This window comes from Tetrahymena thermophila (genome assembly GCF_000189635.1).
Source record: "Tetrahymena thermophila SB210 genomic scaffold scf_8254475, whole genome shotgun sequence".
NCBI lineage: Eukaryota > Ciliophora > Oligohymenophorea > Hymenostomatida > Tetrahymenidae > Tetrahymena > Tetrahymena thermophila.
Genome location: NW_002476250.1, coordinates 506,556 through 526,788, shown reverse-complemented (window position 1 = coordinate 526,788; position 20,233 = coordinate 506,556). Strand labels below are relative to the sequence as shown.

General features: G+C 23.8%; 4 protein-coding genes across 4 annotated transcripts; all 4 read right to left on the bottom strand. All coding sequences in view use genetic code 6, as the record gives it.

Annotated features, from left to right (window-relative positions):
• Positions 1–2,835: 2,835 nt before the first annotated feature.
• On the bottom strand, positions 2,836–5,091 carry TTHERM_00421040 (RNA modification enzyme, MiaB family protein; the record flags this gene model as incomplete). Its single annotated transcript, XM_001033358.2, has 7 exons — positions 2,836–3,178; positions 3,236–3,332; positions 3,384–3,655; positions 3,712–3,857; positions 3,917–4,267; positions 4,415–4,839; positions 4,941–5,091. 7 exons carry the CDS (start codon positions 5,089–5,091, stop codon positions 2,836–2,838), a joined length of 1,785 nt encoding a protein of 594 aa, XP_001033358.2.
• A 1,068-nt stretch (positions 5,092–6,159) lies between these two features.
• On the bottom strand, positions 6,160–10,138 carry TTHERM_00421020 (RNA recognition motif protein; the record flags this gene model as incomplete). The annotated part of the gene is made up of 11 exons (XM_001033357.2): positions 6,160–6,374; positions 6,431–6,586; positions 6,644–6,857; positions 6,907–7,483; positions 7,547–7,949; positions 8,006–8,270; positions 8,362–8,475; positions 8,815–8,983; positions 9,428–9,480; positions 9,691–9,824; positions 10,135–10,138. 11 exons carry the CDS (start codon positions 10,136–10,138, stop codon positions 6,160–6,162), a joined length of 2,304 nt encoding a protein of 767 aa, XP_001033357.2.
• Positions 10,139–11,090: 952 nt separating this feature from the next.
• On the bottom strand, positions 11,091–14,433 carry TTHERM_00421000 (RNA-binding family CELF1 RNA recognition motif 3 in CELF/bruno-like protein; the record flags this gene model as incomplete). Its single annotated transcript, XM_001033355.2, has 11 exons — positions 14,274–14,433; positions 14,046–14,176; positions 13,803–13,876; positions 13,581–13,749; positions 13,319–13,432; positions 13,047–13,265; positions 12,026–12,079; positions 11,772–11,970; positions 11,374–11,529; positions 11,252–11,323; positions 11,091–11,197 (listed from the first exon to the last, which is right to left on the bottom strand). Exons 1-11 carry the CDS (start codon positions 14,305–14,307, stop codon positions 11,091–11,093), a joined length of 1,329 nt encoding a protein of 442 aa, XP_001033355.2. The 5' UTR covers positions 14,308–14,433.
• Positions 14,434–15,273: 840 nt separating this feature from the next.
• Positions 15,274–20,228, bottom strand: TTHERM_00420990 (hypothetical protein). The gene is made up of 13 exons (XM_001033354.2): positions 20,012–20,228; positions 19,937–19,954; positions 19,745–19,876; positions 19,417–19,694; positions 18,938–19,356; positions 18,677–18,864; positions 18,242–18,624; positions 17,829–18,185; positions 17,222–17,778; positions 16,726–17,116; positions 15,978–16,666; positions 15,685–15,921; positions 15,274–15,635 (listed from the first exon to the last, which is right to left on the bottom strand). The coding sequence occupies exons 1-13, from the start codon at positions 20,100–20,102 to the stop codon at positions 15,446–15,448; spliced, it is 3,930 nt and encodes a 1,309-aa protein (XP_001033354.2). The 5' UTR covers positions 20,103–20,228; the 3' UTR covers positions 15,274–15,445.
• Between the last annotated feature and the right edge of the window lie 5 nt (positions 20,229–20,233).

The following is a 20,233-nucleotide window of genomic DNA, read 5'->3' as shown; positions in this document are numbered from 1 at the left end:
AAATTAGCCACAAACTTAAAAAAATAACTTATTGATAGGAAAAAACAAATAAGACTAATAAAAATAAATTAAAGATACTCTAATACTACAAAACAAATAAGAAACAGATCCTGAATAAGATGATGACATTAAGATTAAAAAGAAACCAAAAAAATCTATATCTACAATAGATGAAATAATTAAAAAATATAACTATTAGGTAGCTCCTTAGTCAGAATAATAAAAAAATATCTTGTAAAGTTAGATAATTTAGTAAAAATAAGAAATGAACTTGAATAATTAATTGATGTTTACTCAAGATCCAAATTAAGTATAATAAGAATAGGATGAAGATTTAGACTATGATTTAGATTTAAAATAATTAAGTTAGTTAGTTGCAACTAAAAAAAATTAAATTTTGTAAGAAGAATCCAATAAATAATTAACCATTTAAAAGAATAAAGTACAAGAAAAGAATATCCTTAAAGCTGAACCTTCTAATAAACCTTAATCTTATTCTAAAGAAAGCTAATAAAATTAAATTCTAAATCCTGCTAACAAAATACAAAACAATTTAAATCCAATTCTAAATTTATCATTACCTGCAATGCAATCTTTAGCTTAACCTTATTTTAATTTTACAGATAGATTTTAAAACATACAAAATGAAGAGATTTAAAATATTAATTTTGAAGTAAGCATTAGATAAACTGATTAGCTTTAATTTGAAGATCAATAAAATTTCAACAATCAAAGTAGTGAGTAGAATAACCTAGATTCTAGTTTCAATAGCTTAAAATCTTCAAGAGAACCTTTAAGCCCTACTTCTTCTTAAAAGAGTACCAGATCTAATTATTAATATACAACTCCAATAATTCATACTAATTAAGATGAATTGAATAAAAACTTTTTACAATAAATTTAATCAAAAGGGGTTAAAATATTCTTACAAGAAGAACTAAGTTTGCAAGAATATTCGGGCAACTATTATAAAATTTATAACAACCATTTTGAAATTTTAAAAAGCTTAAAAAAAGAGCAACAGCAAATATTGACTGATATATTGAGAGGATTAGTAATAAAAGATGTCCTTTTAACTTTGAAATATTCATAATTTAAGGAGTGTGCTGTAGCAACCTCTGTTTAAGACGATTACAATATCTTTTGCTAATACTTTTTGAACAGAGATAATTTACCTTACATGGAAAAATCTTATAGCTATCTATTTTAGAAAAAGAATATTAAAAAGAAAGAGTAAATGCTTTTAGCTTTTGATCCTTTTTCTTGCAGTAAAAGATAAAGATTTCTAATTGTATTTAGTTTAATTCTGATGTACTACAAGTTATGCAATCTTGAAGTAAAAATTTTAGAACTACTTGAATACAGCGTTAAAGGTGGAGTTAATTATGATTTCATTTATATCTTTACAAATATATATCCATAAATATATTTACCAGTAGTCTAAAACGAAGTCCTATCAAATAAAAAAAAAGTATACCAAGTAAGCGAAAAAGAAATAACCAAATTAATTTATCTGAAAGAATACTATTAATTTAATAATTTTGACTTACACTATTAAATTTAAGAAAATCAGAGCAATCAAAGCCATGATTAATAAAAAAATAAAGTTTAAAGCAAGACAATTGATAAGTCAAAGTAAAAAATTACTGATTAAATACTTTAAAATTAGTAATAAATTATTTTGCAAGAAGATATAAATCAAAAAGAAGAATAATCTAGTATGATAGCTCAAGAAATGTTAGAATAGAAATGTGAACAACTAAATAATTTATAAGAATACTCTTGCTTAATTTAGACATTGAGGTTGATTATCATAATTGTAATTTACTAAGAGTATAATAAGAGCTAAAGCTACTAATAAAAAATAAAAATCCATTAATTGCTTTAGCTTATAGAATCTTTTTTGCGCTTAAATAGCAACAAAAGCAAAGTTGACGAAGTAATCTTAAAGCAGATAAATTAAAACGATATTACAAAGCGCTTACAGGAAGAGGTACTAGGATATAAGAAAAATAGTATGTTTTTCTTGAAAAGTAACTAAAACTCTTTTGAAGAAGATATGATAATGAATTACATGCTAAGATACTATATTATTTTTGGTGATCTCTAACTATAAAAATGGCTTAAAGGTTAGGCCGACATCTTTATCCACTTTAATTTTTACGATTTTATTGGGTCTTTCAATCTTTTAACTGAGTTTATTAAACAAACAAATTTAAGAATAGCAGAAAAAGTTTATTTGAATGTTTTGAAAGGATATTTTACAAATCCAAAATACTGTTTTACCATTTTAAAAACTTTATAAATTATAAATATATACAAGTTAGCTAAGATAATCAACAATTAAAACTCAATAATAGAAATAAAGCATAACTTTTAGAAAATTCTTGAAGGATCTTCAAACAATTCATAGAAGTCGACTGAATTTTAAGATATAGATTAGCAGATTGTATAAAACTTTTTTTAATGATAATATAATTAATTATTTAACTTTTAAAAATCTATTCTTATTTTCTAATTTAAAGTTTTCCAATTGAGTAATTAGTATATTTGTGTATTTAATAATAAGAAATATATTTTCTCTTAAATTAACAATTTAATCATCAAAAATAATATATATTACAGAATAAATTTATTATTTTTCAAAATATTTTTATAAAGAAAAAACATTTTTTTATAAAATTTCAAAATTAAATTAAAAAATAATTTTAAATTCAGCTTAAAAATAAAAAGTAAAAAATATTAAATTTTTTTAATAAATTGAGTCGTTTATAATCAAATACAAATAAATATACTAGCTTAGAATTAAATGCAGTTAAATTAAATTAAGAGAAATCAGAATTAAATAAAAGGGTTGTTTTTAGATAGTTTAGCAAATTAAGAAATAGAACACTTTGCTATGGGAGTGCAGAAAAGAGATCTTACTGAAACAGAATCAACTCTAGCAAGAACAAAGTCACCATTGTAAATTTTATTTTAGTCTCCTTAATTTATGCTTTATTCTATTTATTATTTCATCAGGAATTCCTTTAATTGCTCATCACTATGGGATAAGTCTTCAGGTATTTCTGAAGAGCAAGTTGTTAATGAGTTGAAAATAACTCTTTTATTAGTGTCAGTTCTTCCTCTAATTTAGTTCTCGAATTTGCCTTTTCCTTCAACTAAAACAAGATGAATTCTAGTAATAATAAAAATATTGTTAATTCTTTTAATAGAAATTAAATTAAAATTTCACCTTCCCACTTCCTATTTATTAACTAATTCTTAATTTTTATGGAAAACATCTATCATTTATTATAGTCTCTATTTTTTAACTTCTTCTGGCACATCATCTAATTTTTATTTTAATCAATAAAATCTATTTTATTCTAAAAATTTAATACCTTAATAATGTCTATGTGCATGGGTTTTTTCTCTCAAACTATATGCAAACAAGAATGCGTTTTCGTACTTAACATATTCTAATAAAGTTAAGGTGTCTTAAAATTCTTGGTCAGTTTCTCCACAAAAACCACAAATAAAATCACTTGAAAGTGTAATTCCAGGAATGGTTTATTTGATGTGATCTACAAGATTTATGTAATTTTCTCTTGAATAGTTTCTTCTCATACGAGTAAGCATTTCGGTATTTCCACTTTAGGCTGGCATGTGTAAACTAAACAAAAATATTATCAAAAATAGAATATGAGAATAAGTAAAAAATTTGTTTACTTCTTGGCTATATTTGGGTATTTTTTAATAACTTAAAGTACAGGATCTGGGAAATCTTTAGGGTGGGGAGAAGTAAATCTAAATCTGACTTCAGGAGCAGCTTTAGCAACTTCTTCTAAAAGATGAGCAAATCTTGCACCTTTACCCTAATTTATATTCAATAATTATAAAATACCAATAAACTGTTTAATAAAGCTCTAATTACTTTTCTAAGCTTGAAGGTTTCTTTAAATCCCTCTGAATTTAAATGATCAAGATCTTCATATCCTTCAGCTTCTTTATCAAAATAGCTATTAACATTTTAACCTAGTAAAGTGATTTCTTTAACTCCTTAGTTTGCAAGCATTTTTACTTCTTCAACAATACTCTAAATATCTCTAGATCTTTCTCTACCACGGGTAAATGGTACAATGCAGAAAGAGCACATATTATTACAGCCTCTCATAATAGAGACGAAAGCCTAACAACTATCAGGATTTTATCTTACAGGAACAATGTCAGCATAGGTCTCTTCTAAAGATAATTGAACATTAATAGAATAATCATCAGTTGAAGGCTATTTATTTTTAAAAATAAACAATTTTGAATTAAAAAGATAGATAGAATATTCTGAAGTAGAAATTTAATTTCTTCAAATTAAATCAAAAATATTTTAATAACAATTTATTTTATTTATTTAGTTAGTTAGTTATAAAATTTTTACATCTAAACTTTATATAAGACGTGGTAGATCTCTGTAAGCATCAGGACCTACAATAATGTCTACTACTTTATTTTTTTCGACTAATTTATCTTTTAATCTTTCAGCCATGCACCCTAAAACTCCTGTTATAAGCTACTTTTTTTCTTTGCGTTTGTAGGCACGAATATTCTCCAAACGTTTCCAAATTTTATTTTCAGCTCCTTCTCTGATAGCACAAGTATTTAAAAATACTATATCTGCATTATCTAAATTACTTTCTCTAACAAAGCCGGCTTTTTACAAAATTCCACTAATAATTTCTGTGTCAGACTCATTCATTTAGCATCCATATGTCTCAATAAAATATTTTTTTTAACTATCGAATTATGTTTTATTTAAGTAGGGAATTTAAGTTTCTTCTAAGTCTGATTCTTTAATAGGCTCTCCTTTGTATTAATTAAATATTAAAATAAAATTATTCAAAATTCTGCATTTGTTTGCATCTTAAATAAATTTATATTATTATTTTAAACATTAGTAATAATACTTTGCTGCTTCATAAACTCATCAAGCATAGGTATGTCTTTTAAATCTGCCTTTTGCTAAGTTGAAAAATATTTTTTCAAGCCTGAAGGTATTGCTTTATAATTATTCAATCCTGAAACCTATTTGAAAGCTGTTTTAATTAATGATCTCATATTTTAGTAATAATGCCTCTCAGAAATTACAGATTATATATCTACTTATAAACTTTAGAGATAATATTTTGATAATCTTATAAAAAGTTAATTTATTAATTAATTAAAAATCAAAAAGATATTTATAAATTTGTTTGATTGATTGATGATAAACCATCAAAGATTAAATTAAAAGGATTTAAATGTTTAAGAATTTTATCCTATAAAAACATTATAAAATTATTCAAAAACTTGAAATATTATTTTTTACTAAAACATAATATAAAAATAAAATGTAAATAAATAGTAAGGATAGGATTTAATTAAAATTATAAAAATATTTATTTATTTATTTTTTAATTTTTTATATTTTATTAACATATTTTGATAAAATAAACAAATAATGAGTATATATTGATTATTTAAGTTTATTTTATTTATTTTCAGATTCTCTGATTAAAATTTGGTTTTAATATTGTTATATAATTAAAGATTTTAATTAATTAATTAATATCTGATAATAATTATTCTGAGTCATTTAATCATAATTACTTTATACTTACTTGCTTGACATTCTATGCTCCAAACTTGGAAAAAATGAAACTAATATTTCTATGATAAAATGATTAGATTTTTAATTTATGAAAATAGTTAAATATATATTTGTGGTTTTTTTAATTAAATTGTAAGGGGATCTAGCTCAAATGGTAGAGCGCTCGTTTAGCATACGAGAGGCACTGGGATCAATGCCCAGGTTCTCCAGTTTTTTTTAAAGCTTTCCTAATAATTTAGTGAATAAATGATTAAAGGAATTTATTTTAAGTAAATTTATAAGAAAAAGTGAGATTAATTTGATTGATTAATAATAATTAATTATGAATATAAATATTGACAATAATAATGAACATTGAATGCAATATAAAAATTAAGTTAATTGTAAAGACGATCATGATGAGAATGATCAGCATTCATTCTTCTTATTACAAACTTTTTTAAGGTTTTAATTAAAAATTACTCTTTTTTATAGTGATAATTTTTAGATAATTAATCAATAATTGCTGAGCTTTTTTAGTTATTTTTATATACAAATCAAAAGGGTTAATATCCATTTTAACTAAGACTAGGTGGTAAATCTCCATCACCTTGACCTTTTTTTACTTCTACTTTTAGCTTTTTCTCTATTTAATGTAAATTATATTTAATTTAAAACTCATACTTTAATTTTTATTTACTTCCAACTTATAGGCCATTCATTTACTGTATAGCTTGTTGAGCACCATCTGGGCTTGTATAACTTACAAAACCTAGTTCAAATAAAATTAAATGTTTAAATTAAATTTATTTTAATTTTTTTTTTTACCATAGCCTTTGCTAGAACCATCAGGACGTGTGATAACTCTTGCGGAGAGCAAATCACCGAATTTTTTGAAGAGTCTTAAAAGATCTGAATCACGGTAGTCGTTTGGAAGATGGAAAATGAATAAATTAGCTCCTGGAGGTCCTGTTGTTTTTTAGGCTTTAAAAAATTTAATTAATTAATTTAATTTAACTTTAATTAAAAACTTTTTATTACATAAAATTTCAAGTTCTTTATTTTCTGCTAATCCTGTTTCTTGTTAAAATTTTTGCAGTTGTTCGATGCTTTCTGGTTATACATGTTCTTGTGTTCCATCTGGATTATATATTATCGATCCTAAAGGAGGTTAGTCATATGATGTAGATTAAGTTTGAGTATCATAGTAATAAGGGACTTTGTCATCAGTGTAATACTTAATATAGGCTTTTTGCTATTAAATAAAAAAGAATAAATAATTTAATTGGAAACAAAGATTTTACTTAAATTGGCTATTAATTAGGTTCTACAGCAGGGATTGGCTCTTAGTAACCACTACTAGGCTAAGAAATGTCTAATGAAGGCTATGGGTTTATTGGTTGTTGTTATTATTATGGCATATTGAATAATGGAGGTTAATTTATTTCATGTTAAGGTATTTATTATGGAGGTTAATTTGGAGTAAAGCTGGGCTATTCGTTGTGAATCTAAGGATTGTTATAGTTATCAAAATTTTCGTTATTATAGTATGGATTAAACTATTAAATTTAATTATTATTAGCACTATTTGGAACAGGTCCATTATTATTACTGTGATGCTGCTGTTAATAATCATTAAACTAAAAGTTATTTTGTCCTTGTGGTGGAGGAACATAGTCGTTTTACTAAGGGTTTTGGTAGTTATAGTCATTACTCTAGTTGCTGTTATTATAAGTTTAATTAAATTGCTAATTGCTCAAATTATTTCCAGCAGGCTAATTAGAGGGGTAGCTACTGCTATACTAAAAGTTATTGTTGCTGCTATTATTACTGTTATTGTTGTTGCTGTTGTTGTTACGATTATGGTGAGGATAACCGTTACTAATTAAAAATGAAAATACTTAAATACTTTTTACAAGTTAAAAATAAAAATAAAAAATTTACTTATGTTATGATTATTGGAGATTTTGATTGCCATATTACTCTCTAAAATTAGAAGAGTGACTTTAGAAGCTATCGAACGACTAGCTTGGCTAATCATAATGTTCACTGTTGTTTAAATTGGCACTTTCTCTTGGGTAATTTTAATTATTTTAGTTATAGGACCCTTTGCTTTCATGATGCCCGTGATAATTTCCTTATCCTCCTCTATATCCTTATGACTAGCTTCCTTAGTTATAATTAGAGTGCTATTCTCTTTGGTAATTATAATTGTCAGAGTTTCTTTGGTTAGGCTATTAACCTTATGAGTACATTTAAGGCTATGAAGAAGATGGATAATAATTAGACTGTCCTTAGTTATCCCTATTTGAGTGATGAGGCTATCCCTGTCCATTGTTGTTGTAATCTATTTTTTTTAAATAATATATTTTATTTATCTCTTTAAAAAAAAAAAGCATTTACTGTTTGAAGAATTGCCAGATTGACCTTACTATGGTCCTTAATTTCCTTGAGTTTATTTCTTTTTAGGATCATAAAACTTGACCACTAAGGACTGTGTTTGATTATTTAAAACTTATTTTTCATGGAGAGCCTATTTGGCTAAAATAGCTTGTTCAATATTTTCAAATTTCACAAAAACAAATCCTCTGCTTGTTCCAGATTAATCTTTAGGGATATCAACTTCTTTAACAATTCCATAGTTTTCAAAAACATTTCTTATTTCAGGCTAGTATTATATAAATGTAAAAAATATCACTTGATTTATTTTTAAAATAGATAGAGCATAAATTCAAAGTTTGAAAAAATAAATAGCTCACCTCTGATGCATTTTTAGGAATATGAGCTACATATAAGACATAGTCTTGGTCTTGTCTGATTCCTAGCCTATCAGGCTCATTATCAGCCCACTTAACCTGTATGTTGTTTTACATCTTAAAAAGGATTAAAACATTTTTATTGTTGGTTGGTGTGTAAGTTTCAAATAAAACTTGACAAACAAAAAACGAAAAGCCCATAAAAAAAATATAAACAAAATTGGATTTTCAATAAACAATTGAAAAAAAAATTGTTTGCCTACAAACCTTTGAAAAAAATGGGATTTTAAATAAATAAACAGTTAATGAGTGAATGAATTAATTTATTGAAAACATAATTTCAATAAATGTTGATAGAAAATGGGTTTGCCATTCAACAATAGAATTTATTCTTTCACAAAATATTGGTTGAAAAAATGTATATGTATATATATTTATATATAATTTCAAATATACTCCAGGCAATTTAGTTGCTTTGAGAGCTTCAATTGCAATATTGGCGCATAAAATAGAGGCAAAAACAACAAAAGCACACCCTTTGTGCTAATTATTTTTGTCTCTGATTACTTAAACTTTCACAATTTCACCATACTTCTCAAAAAATGTTTTCAAATCATTCTCTTCCCTTAAATCAAATATAAATGAAATTTTTTAAGTTTACAAACAAAATAAATGTAAGTAAGTAAGAAAGAAAGATCAAAAAATAATTAATTATAAATGAAAATTTATTTGCTAGGGTGATAGCTTTCAAAAAAAACAAGAGAAAGAATCAAAATTTAATTAAACTGTAAAAAAGGTGCAGTACAGAATTTGATTAAATATTAATTGTTTATATGTGTCTATTAATAAAATTTTATACATATTTTATTAATAGAGCAAATGAAATAAATTTTGTGTTATTTATTTTTGATTATAATTAAAAATAAGTTATTGATTGATTGATTCATGCATGTAATGAAATGAAATGTATTCTTTCTTAATCTTAATTTTTTGCAGCATCACCCAAGGTTAGTTAGTAGTGTCATCCTACATAAAAATATAAAATAGAAATGCAAAAAGAAAATGATACCATGTTTTAGGGATTTGGCCTACAAATAGCTTTATTTCAACTTATTTTCTTTTCTATATTTAAAAGAAAAATACATCAATATATTATTATAGTCTATGAGCTTGTGCATCAAATTTTTTTGGTATCTGCTTTCTAAGTTTTAATAATTTCTCAAATGAGTTTATTTTTTTTTTTTTGAGAATTTTGAAATTGTTTATCAATCTCTTGCAGATACTTTCATAAAATATGCAAATAAATAAATAAATTATATGATTGTTTCGCACATATTTTTAGCCGCCTTTTGATTTGTTTTCAAGAGAGGAATTAGAATCTTCTTATTCAGCGTTTTTATAATGCTTTTCTTGATGATAGTATTACTGACCTCCCAATTTATTTGATTTGCTACTGGAACTTGAATCTAAGAATTGTACAAATAATAGAAAAGGAAGGTTAGGTTGAATAATAAGTTAAAATCGTTCATAAAAAATGTTTGCATGTAAAATAATATCCTCATTATTGTAATGAAGATTAAATCAAATTTCACATTGTTAAAATTGCATTTGAAATATAATATAAAATGAATTTGATTGCTGTAATGTAGAGAATAATAGCATGCATGTAACAATTATTAATACTGAGTCAATCAATCAAATATTCTTCTTTTTTTGTATATAAAATTTCTTCCTATATTAAAAGAGGTTCATAAATTTCATAAATCATAAAATTACTCATGAAATAACGATATTTAAAAGCAAAACAATGATCACAAAATGATGAAGTATTTTATATTGGAGATTTCCTATTTGTTTAGTTCAGCCTTTCTTTTAAGAGATTTCAGCTTTTTTTACTATTCTAAATTAAGTAATTTAATTTTTATTTTTTTTTTTAAGCGCTTAATCTTTTTTCTCTAAACCTTAGTATATAAATCTTTGCTTCTATTGCTAACGATATAAAAAACTTTATAACCAATATCCCCACCTATATTTATTTCAATCAACTTAATAAATATGTTAGTTAGAAACAAAACATGAACTTAAATAAAATTTTTATTTTTGAAATGATTTCTAAGACAAATTAAACAAAAATTCATATTGTTCTTTATTTAAAATTAAAATTATTGCGGATAAATTGGTTAAAATATTTTATTGCATATAAATAAAAAGTGATTTAATACAATAATAAACGTTTTTTAATCTTCCTTCAGATTTTTTAAGTTCATTTTAAGTAATGTATGCTGTATAAGTTATTTGTTACAATTATAATATAGATTTAAATGAAATAAATCATTTGATAAATTGTTAATTTTTATTAAAAAAAATTATTTTCAAAATTTTAATAAATTTATTCAAATTTTTGGATTAAAAATTTATTAAAAAAATTATTAAAGTGATTAAAAATGAATTTAAAAACTAAATAAATGGAAGAAAACAATTTTTAATGTTTCGATTAAACTAATAAGTAAAAAAAAATTATATACATGATGCTATAGAAATAATAAATGAAATAAGCAAGCATAGATAATATAATAATAAAATATATAATAAGGTTTTTAGAAAAAATTAGAAGACATAATTTGTTTAATTATTTAATTATTTATTTATTTTATTTTTTGTTCATTTTTCAGCTTAAATTAAGATATTAAAAATAAATTTTATTTTATTTATTGTCCTTTCTTTAATATAATTCAGAATGGATGGAAAGAAGTTTGGTTTAAAGATCCAGGGTTGGATTGCTTCATGTTTCCATTGTTATCCATTCCTTCTTTTTTTATTTCAACTTTTAGTCTCTTATCTATTTATATTAAAATTTATTTATATTTTATATTTACTCTAATATTTTATTTACTTTTAATCTAGAGTCCGTTGAGAGCAGTGATTGCAGCCTCTGCCTAAGATGGGTGGTTATAACTAATGAAACCTAAAATAATTTAAGCATTAAAAATTAACTTAAAGAGCTTCAATATTTACCAAATCCTTTGCTTGTTCCATCAGGTCTTGTATTGACTCTAGCAGAAATTACCTCACCATATTCTGAAAAGAGTTTTTCTAAATCGGAATCTCTGTAGTCATTGGGCAAGTGGAATATAAAAAGATTGGCTCCAGGAGGTCCATGCTTTTTGCCATCTATTAATTTTAATAGAAAAAAGTAAAATAAATGATTTAGATAATTAGCTTGTAAATAAAAACTATGTTGTGCAATCAGAATCATCTAAATAATATTTTACCATCTATTTTAATAAAAATAATTTAATATTTAGTTTAAAAAGTAAGTTTAAAAAAAATAAAAAATGAAATGTTTTATTTTAGGAAGTGAATTAATTTTTTAATTTTTATTTTATTAATTTAAAATTTTGAAATATATTTACAAACATCCTTTCTATCATTAATAACAACAGGTTCGTTTCTTGTAGGTCTAGGGTTGTTATCTATGTATTCTTGATTTCCATCAATATCTAAAATCAAGCTTCCAGGACCAGGTTTGTCAAAGGCACTAGTATTTAGAAGAGGATGGAAGTAGTAAGGTTCATTCTCTTCAGTGTAGTATTTGAAGTATACTTTTTACCACTAAATTTTAAATTTTAAAACTTAAAAATTAAATTTTTTGATTAAATATCCTTACGCTGATTTGCTAAGGAGCAGGAGCAGGGTCAGGTTTAGGAGCTGGAGTAGGATTCTGTATTTAAAAAAATAAAGTTTTTATTTATTTTTGAATTTTAAATTTAGTTTGATAAATGAAAATATTAAAAGAATTGGTTTGAAAAGCTGTAAAATTGCTTTTATTTTTTTTTTGTTGAATAGATAATATATAACTATTAGACAAATCGATTGATGCATGTGTTTAAGTAGTTTGTTTATGATTGATTGAGATAGATAGATAGATGATATATGATCTTATTAGTTAATTAGTTTGTTTGTTTGTTAGTAAACAGGGATTTTGATAATTTAGCTTTTAAGTAATTATAACAAGATGGAACATCAATAACAACAACATAATTTATTACTATTTTATTATTTAAACAACAACTACAACATTAATTTACACGATACATGCGATCACATACTTACTATTAGATTATGTAGACTACTTACTCATAATAATATTTTAATTATTTATTAATTTATTCTATTAATTATAGATAACTTGCTTTTATTTTATTTCTAATAAGACGAGATTCATCTCTTTTTCGTTTCAATCTACTTCATCCTCTCTAATTTTTTGGTTGATCAGTTGTTTGATTGTTATTAGTTAATTAGTTAGTTAGTTAGTTAGTTAGTAACTTAGTTACTTAGTTATTTTGTTAATTTGATTTCTTTCTTTCTAATGTTAGACTTTGATTCTATTTTCTGTTGTGTTTTTTTTTGTTTGCTTGCTGCTTACTTGCTTGATTGATTGTTATTAATGATGCCCTCACTTTTAGTTATCTTATTATGATTCAAAGATTGATCATTTATCTATCTAGAACTTAGATTTAGAATTTCACAAGGCTAACCAATTTTATCCATCAATAAACAAATAAAATTTCCTTATTACTTTTTTTTAACTTACCTTTTCACATGATCAATCAAACCCACCCTTATTCGGCAATCTTTAAGCCGCTTTGATCACTAAAATAAAAAATATTTTAAATAAAAAATTTTACTGGCTTTTCTTGCTTAACATATTTCTTAGCGAATCTAACTTCAATTGGATTTTCAGCATCATTGATGTAGACTTGAGAGTTTAAGTTTCTGATAGCAAGGTGAGCTTTTTCTTTTTGTTTGAATTTTAAAAATGCTTATCTTGTGTTTTACTAGTTATCCTTCATAAGGTGTAATTCTTCAATTTCACCAAAAAATTCAAAGATATCTTTAATATTTTACTATTAAAATATTATATTTAAAAACCTTAAATCTTAGTCCTAAATTTTATTACTTCAGTGCAAGACTTAGGAAGAGAACCAATAAATAATTTATGGTCAGAGTCTTAGTTGACACCAAGTCTTTCTTCTTCGTTGTCAGCCCATTTAATTTCAACGTTATTCTTCATCTAATGAAATTAAAAATTTAAAAGAAAATTAATTAAGAAATTAATGAATTAATAGATGTATAAATGTATAGATAGATAGATATATATTGCTAGTTAATTTTATAAGAATAAATAAATTTGTCTAAAAATCTATTTTATTAATATTTACTCCTGGAAAGGTGGTGTTTTTTACAGCTTCAATAGCTTTTTCTGCGTCAGTCATTGAAGCAAATTTAACAAAAGCGCAACCCTTGTGTTATCCCTTATTGTCTCTAATAATCTAAACTTCATAAATTCTGCCGAATTTAGAAAAGAAATCTTTAACTTGCTCTTTTTCCCTATTTAAAAATTGAGTCAATAAATACTTAACTTTTACTAATTTTATTTTTACCATGTCTTTGGTAGTTAACCGACAAAGAGTTTTAAATCGACTGTATTTTCCTATCTACGGATCAAAATTTAAGTCTATTTAATTAAAAATAATAAAATTATTCTCAGTTTTTTATTTGTAAGATGGTCTATATGATCATTATTTTTTTCTTATTAAGATTTTAATGTGTGTGTGTGTTATTATAATTCTATCATACAGTCCATTAAAATAAATAAAGAGAAATTAAAGTGCTAAGTAATTTACATTGTTAATTTTAAGTAGATCACCACCTTCCTTAATTTCGTTTTGAGGGTTTTGGTAGGTTTAATCCATTTATTACTAGTTTTACATAGCATAACCATTGCTATCGTAATAAGCTCCCATATTTTTATTTTCTATGTAATTTGATAATTATAAAACATATTTAAGATAATTCTCCTCATAGGTTAAGTAAATTAAAGTTAGAAATTTTTTTTTAATTTCATTATTTACAATCGAATTAGTCTATGTATTCGTTGGTATTCATTTTATCTCTTATGTCTGTTTTACTTATATTCAAAACTTGCTCTTTATAATAAGATTTTTGATATTAACTCTTTCTAATTTTAATTATTTATATGATTTTTCTTTTGCCTGGTAGCCAAGATAAAAATTATAAAGAAAAAAGAAAAACACAATTAATTAATTAACTAACTAACTAAATAATAAATTAATTAACAAATAAATAAATAGATGACTTTCTTTTTCAATATAAAGAAAAATATTAATCAAATGTTTTGAAAATAAATAGCTAATTAAGCTCATAAATTTTGATTCCTCAATCACATACTTTATTTAGATTTTATATTTTTATTTTTACTTAACTCTTTTCATAGAACTTATTCCACTAATTATTATTTAGTCTTCAAGTAACAAAAATTAATGATATTTGTGTCTATTATTCTTTTTTCATAATAATTCTAATCACATATCCATATTTTTTTTGCTTATTTATTTTCATTTGAATTATCCTTTTTTGTGCTTAATCATGAATCTTTGAATAATTAATAATGTTCTCTAAATTTAAATTTCAAAATAAGGGCTCGAAAATTATTTTATCATATTTTTTTCTTGCATTTACAAATTCATTAATTTTAAATCTATATAATTTTAAAATAAAGAGATTTTTGTTATTTTCAACCAAATAGACAAAATTCTAAATAAAATTTAAATAAGATTTTAGATTTTAAGGAAATTCCTTACTTGCTTGTAAATTTTATTCTTAAAGAAATTAAAAATAGATTTAAAATTACATTTTTTGAAGGAATTTAAATTATCCTACAATATATGAAATACTTATTTAAAATCAGATTATATGTTTTTCACTATAATCTTATTATATTTTATTTAATTTTTTAATTTTATTATCATAAATAAAAGAATTTTATTCAAACTTTTCATTTTTAGTTCAATTATTTATTTTTACTTTTGAAAAATGGAAAATAAATAATTTAAATCTATAACAAATATTACATAAGATGTAAATGGATAGAAAAATATGTACATACAGTTAGTTAATTAATTATTCACAAGCTATTTAATATATAATTATCTTTAATTTTATAATTTGAATTTATTATAGTTTAATGCTAAATATACTTTATTTAATTAATGAATCTTTTAAATCAATTATTTTTTAGTATTTTTTCTTACTATTCAGTAAATTTTTTAATTTTTGTGTCAAAATCCATCATACGAGAAAAGACCATGTCTTTTGTTTTTCTCATCTCTGCTAATCTCTAGCGTACATTTGTTAATTCAAGCAAATCCTTAGATTAATAAGTTTCTTCAAGAGGTTTTTCTTCCTAAATTTATCTTTATAAAATTTGTTAGTTTTTAATATCGGTATTTTTAAAATTCATACTCTAACTATTATTTTTTATTGCTCTTCGAATTTTGATGATGATTTGTAAAGGGGGATGTCTGGTTTATGTTGGAAAAGGTTACAGCTTTTTCAGGTGTTTTTTTGAAAGGAGATACTTCTCTTTTCTTATTCACTTAATCTCCTGTCCTTTCTATCAAATTTAGTAGCTTTTAAGCAGAAGCGCTTCTTACTTTGTATTAATTTTGCTATTGGTTCTTTTACTCGTAATTCTCCTATCTAAAATATTTTAATTAAATTAAAAATTAACATTTTTTATTAAAACTATTAATTACATATAAATGTGGTTCTTTTATACTTATTCAGGTGTAAATGAGTATTTTTCATCACTTCTGTTTACCGATTTTTTAGCAGAATTAAAAATTAAATCCTTGTTTTTGGTATTAGAAAAATCATATTCGCTAAAAGTAGGTAATGGATCTCCTGAAAAGTTGCTTAAGTTATGAAGATTTTCTAAAGATTTTTAAGAATTTTTTAAATTAGAGTCAAAAGGCTAAGTATTAATTTAACCAAATTAGTTATTTAAATTAATTTAATTTTATTAATTATATAAGTTAGATCCTGTTTTTTAAGTAATATTAAAACAAGAGTCTATGGATTTAGATCTTTGATGTTTCAATGACTTTTAAAGATCACTAATTTAATTCTCAAATTATTTTTAATCAGAATAAATGAGCGATTTAATAAGAATGTTGCTATTATCAGCTGGTTTATTAGCAGATTTTTTGCTTGAATGGCTAAATTAGTTGTTTAAAATTAAATCTGTAGTTGAAATTGGCTTTTTTCCAGTTGAGTTGAGCAATTAAGATTAACTATCCATGCTTTATTTAAATTGCATAGCTTGTTTGTCTATTTCTTAGTTAAGAAGGACAGTTAATTAAGTATTCTTTTCTTCCATATCCTAAAGTTTTTAAGTAAGAGAAGAGACTCTGTCATTTAAATTATTTAACTCATTTATTTTAAGCTTTTATAATTAAATAATGATTGTTAATAAGGAAGGATTTTTATGTTTTAATATTTTACATTTAAATCATGCTTTAGCTTTTCGTTATCGAACTCATATGTCTATTTAATCTAAACTAATTAATTAATTTTTTATTCAGCAACCACTTCTTATCTTTCAGTTGCCTCAATCTTCTCTCTCAAATTCAATAAATCACTTTCTAGTTAATTTTTCTCAATCAAAAGCTTCTTTTTTTGATGATCTAAATCTCTTATAGTATCTTCTAATTAAATATAATTTATATTATTTTACTCTTTTTCTTTCTTTACTCTTCTTAACTCAGCAATATATTCCTATGTCTCTCGATGAGAGTCATCTAATTTGGATCTATATGTATCAAGTTCTTTTTTAAGAAGCTCGTTTTATCTAAAAATTTCCTCTCTTTGTCTTCTTTCTATTTCTTCTGTTTCTCTATATAATAATTGAGTTTGTTTTTAAATTAGCAAAAGTAAGTTTAATAAAAAAAAATAAAATTCATGAAAAAAATAAAAAAATGTAAGTTATTATTTTGTTTACTTGTAACTTTCTATAGCTCTACGTAGTGTTTCTATTTCCTACCTATAAGTATCAGATATATTTTTGTATGAGCCTGTCTAAGCTTTGCAATCTGAAAGTTCAATTTATAACTGTTTAATCAAACTTTCATATTACTGGTTTTGCTATTGCTTGCTATTCCTTTTATCATCAGCTAGAAGAATAATCTCATCTTTTAGTTAAAATATTTCTTTTTCTTTTTTGATTGATTCTTCTTTAGCATAATTAAGCTCTTTAAGGAGCTAATTTATCTATTCTTTGCATTTGTATAAATCTGTTTAGCTGTTTTCATGATATTATTCCTTTTCCTAATACTTCACAAGTAAATTATCATAATCGTTTTATAGATTATAGAGCTTGGTGTATTATTTTTGCATTGTTTCATTAATCTCATTCAAGCCTTATTAACCAAATTATATTTCATCTAAGTTTTCTTTAAGGATGCTTATCTCTTACTTTAATGTCTTTTTCTCAGCTACTTCTTTAGAAAGTTTTTTTTCTAAATCTGTTATTTTTTTATTGTATCTTTCTATTTAATCCTATAAAAATAAATGTTGTTTTTAGATTATATAAATATTAAATAATTTACATCATCTAATTGTAAAGTAGAGTGTAACGATTTTTTGCTTATTCTTTTAGATGATATGCATTCATCACCAATATTTTCTTTGTTAACATTTGAATTAAATTGATGATTATTAATTTTATTTGTATTAATAGATGCTGAAGTTGAAATTGTCGATGATTTTTTTCTTGATTTAGACATAGAGAGTGATCTTTAATCTATATTTGAAGGAACATGATAGAGTTGCTTATAATCTAGAGTTTAGTTTTCTTTTTAATACTAGCATAATCGCTCAACAGATTTCTTTCTCTTTTTATCAAAAACTGTTGCTCCATTATTTTCTTTAAGTACTTTCTAGCTTGAAGTTGATGGAGAGACACTCTTATTTATAATAAAAAAACCATTAAATCTATTTAAATCGATAAAAAAAAACTTACTGGTTTTTATAGTTTTTTAGTTGTTGAAGTTGAATTGTTTGTCCTTTTCTCTAAGTATAGTGATTTTTATAGAGGAGAATGTGACGTTTCTTTTAATTTTGGAGCAGTTCTTTCTACAATCATAGAATAATTTTAGTTTAAGTTTGGTTTTATTGAAATATGATTAGATACAGAAGAGTAGTTTTTCAAAATATTATTTAAATCATGTTACTATCTTAAATCATCATGTTTCATAGATAACATTTAATGTGATTATGTTGAGTAATAATTGCTCTTTTCTAAAGTACTTTTATCTATAATGCTTTTATCAATTGTTTTATCGTTTACATTTTATTATTATTTATTTTCTTTTGGTAATTTGTAGCCTAATGCCATTGCAAAACCTATTTTTATTTTTACATTTAGCTTAATTTAAATAAATAAATAATTATTTACCTCCTCCACAACATATTTTTTGGACATGTCTTCCTTTAAGTGCTTATAGAGTTTAAGGTAATGTTTTAGGTTCATAATCTCCCTAACCTAGCTCACCATTAGAATTAGCACCCCAAGTCCATACAGCTCCATTAATATCTACAGCTGCCGCAAAAAAATTTCCAACTGAGATATCAGAGAAAGTTGTTCTAAAATTTCAAAATAAATAATTTGATTAAAATAAAACATCAACATTATAAATAAATATATATATATATATACCCTGAACTATGTCTGTTTATTTTATTGGGAAATAAATATTCTCCAAAGACTCCTGTTCCCCAAATATACATCTCCCCTTTTTTATTTAAAGCTGCACTGTGGCTACCAGCAGCTATCTTTACAATTTATTCTCCTTCTAAACTATTGATTTATGTGAATTCATACTAATTATTTTTTGTACCAATTCCTAATTATCCAAACGAATTAGCCCCTGTTGAATAAACTCTTCCCTATTCATCCAATAACAGAGAATGGAATTATCCACAAGCAGCTTCTATAAACCCTTTATTATCTAATTTTTTGATAAATAACTCTATTTTAGTACTTCTTAAACCAAGTTATCCATTTTCATTACTTCCACAAACATATGCTTTTTTCTTTAGATCCAATAAAATCGTATGTCTTGATCCACATTAGACCTTTTTATCAATAAATATTATACTTATTTTACTTTTTAGAAGTTAATGAATATTTATTACTTATATAAATTCATTATTTTCAGAAACAATCCTAGTAGGAGCAAATCTTGATTCTTGGCTTCCGTTACCTAGTTAACCATAAGATCCATCTCCCCATCCATAAACTTCTCCGTTTTACATAACTGCGATAGTGTGAGATTATCCGCAGCTCAAGCTTAAACATTTTATCTTTGATAAATCTTCTACTAAACAAGGTGTAGATGAAGAAGTTATTGATTTTGTAGATATTCCTAGCTTACCATCTTCATTACTTCCGATTGTATAAATATGGCCTCTTTCTATAAAAAATGTAAACATAAATTTCCTTTTTATTTTCAAACTAACTCACATGTTATAAATGCCGAGTGTTCTTCTCCGCATGATACGGTACGAATTATAAGATTGTAACAGCATATTTTTGGAATAGTATAATTCTTTCCTTAGTGCTTATGCCCTAATCCTAATTATCCATATTTATCCGCTATAGATAAAGTTTAAAATTCAATTCAAATATAAATGGAATGATTAATTAATTAATTACTTCCCCACACATATATCTCTTCATTTTTAAAATAAAAAAATAGTTAATATCTAATTATAAATGAAATTAATGTACCAGTATCTTATTTTTTTTGCTCTTTGTGCTGATTCTCTATCTATTTCTAATACTACTAAATAGTGATAGATGAAGTATCTGCTATCATCATTTTAAATTATGTTTAGATTAAATAAATCCTATTTTAATTGCTTTAACCTTGATTTATACTTTAAAATATAATTTTTTTTTGAGGTATTGTTAATTATATGAAATTGAAAGTTTTTGAAGTTTTTCTACATA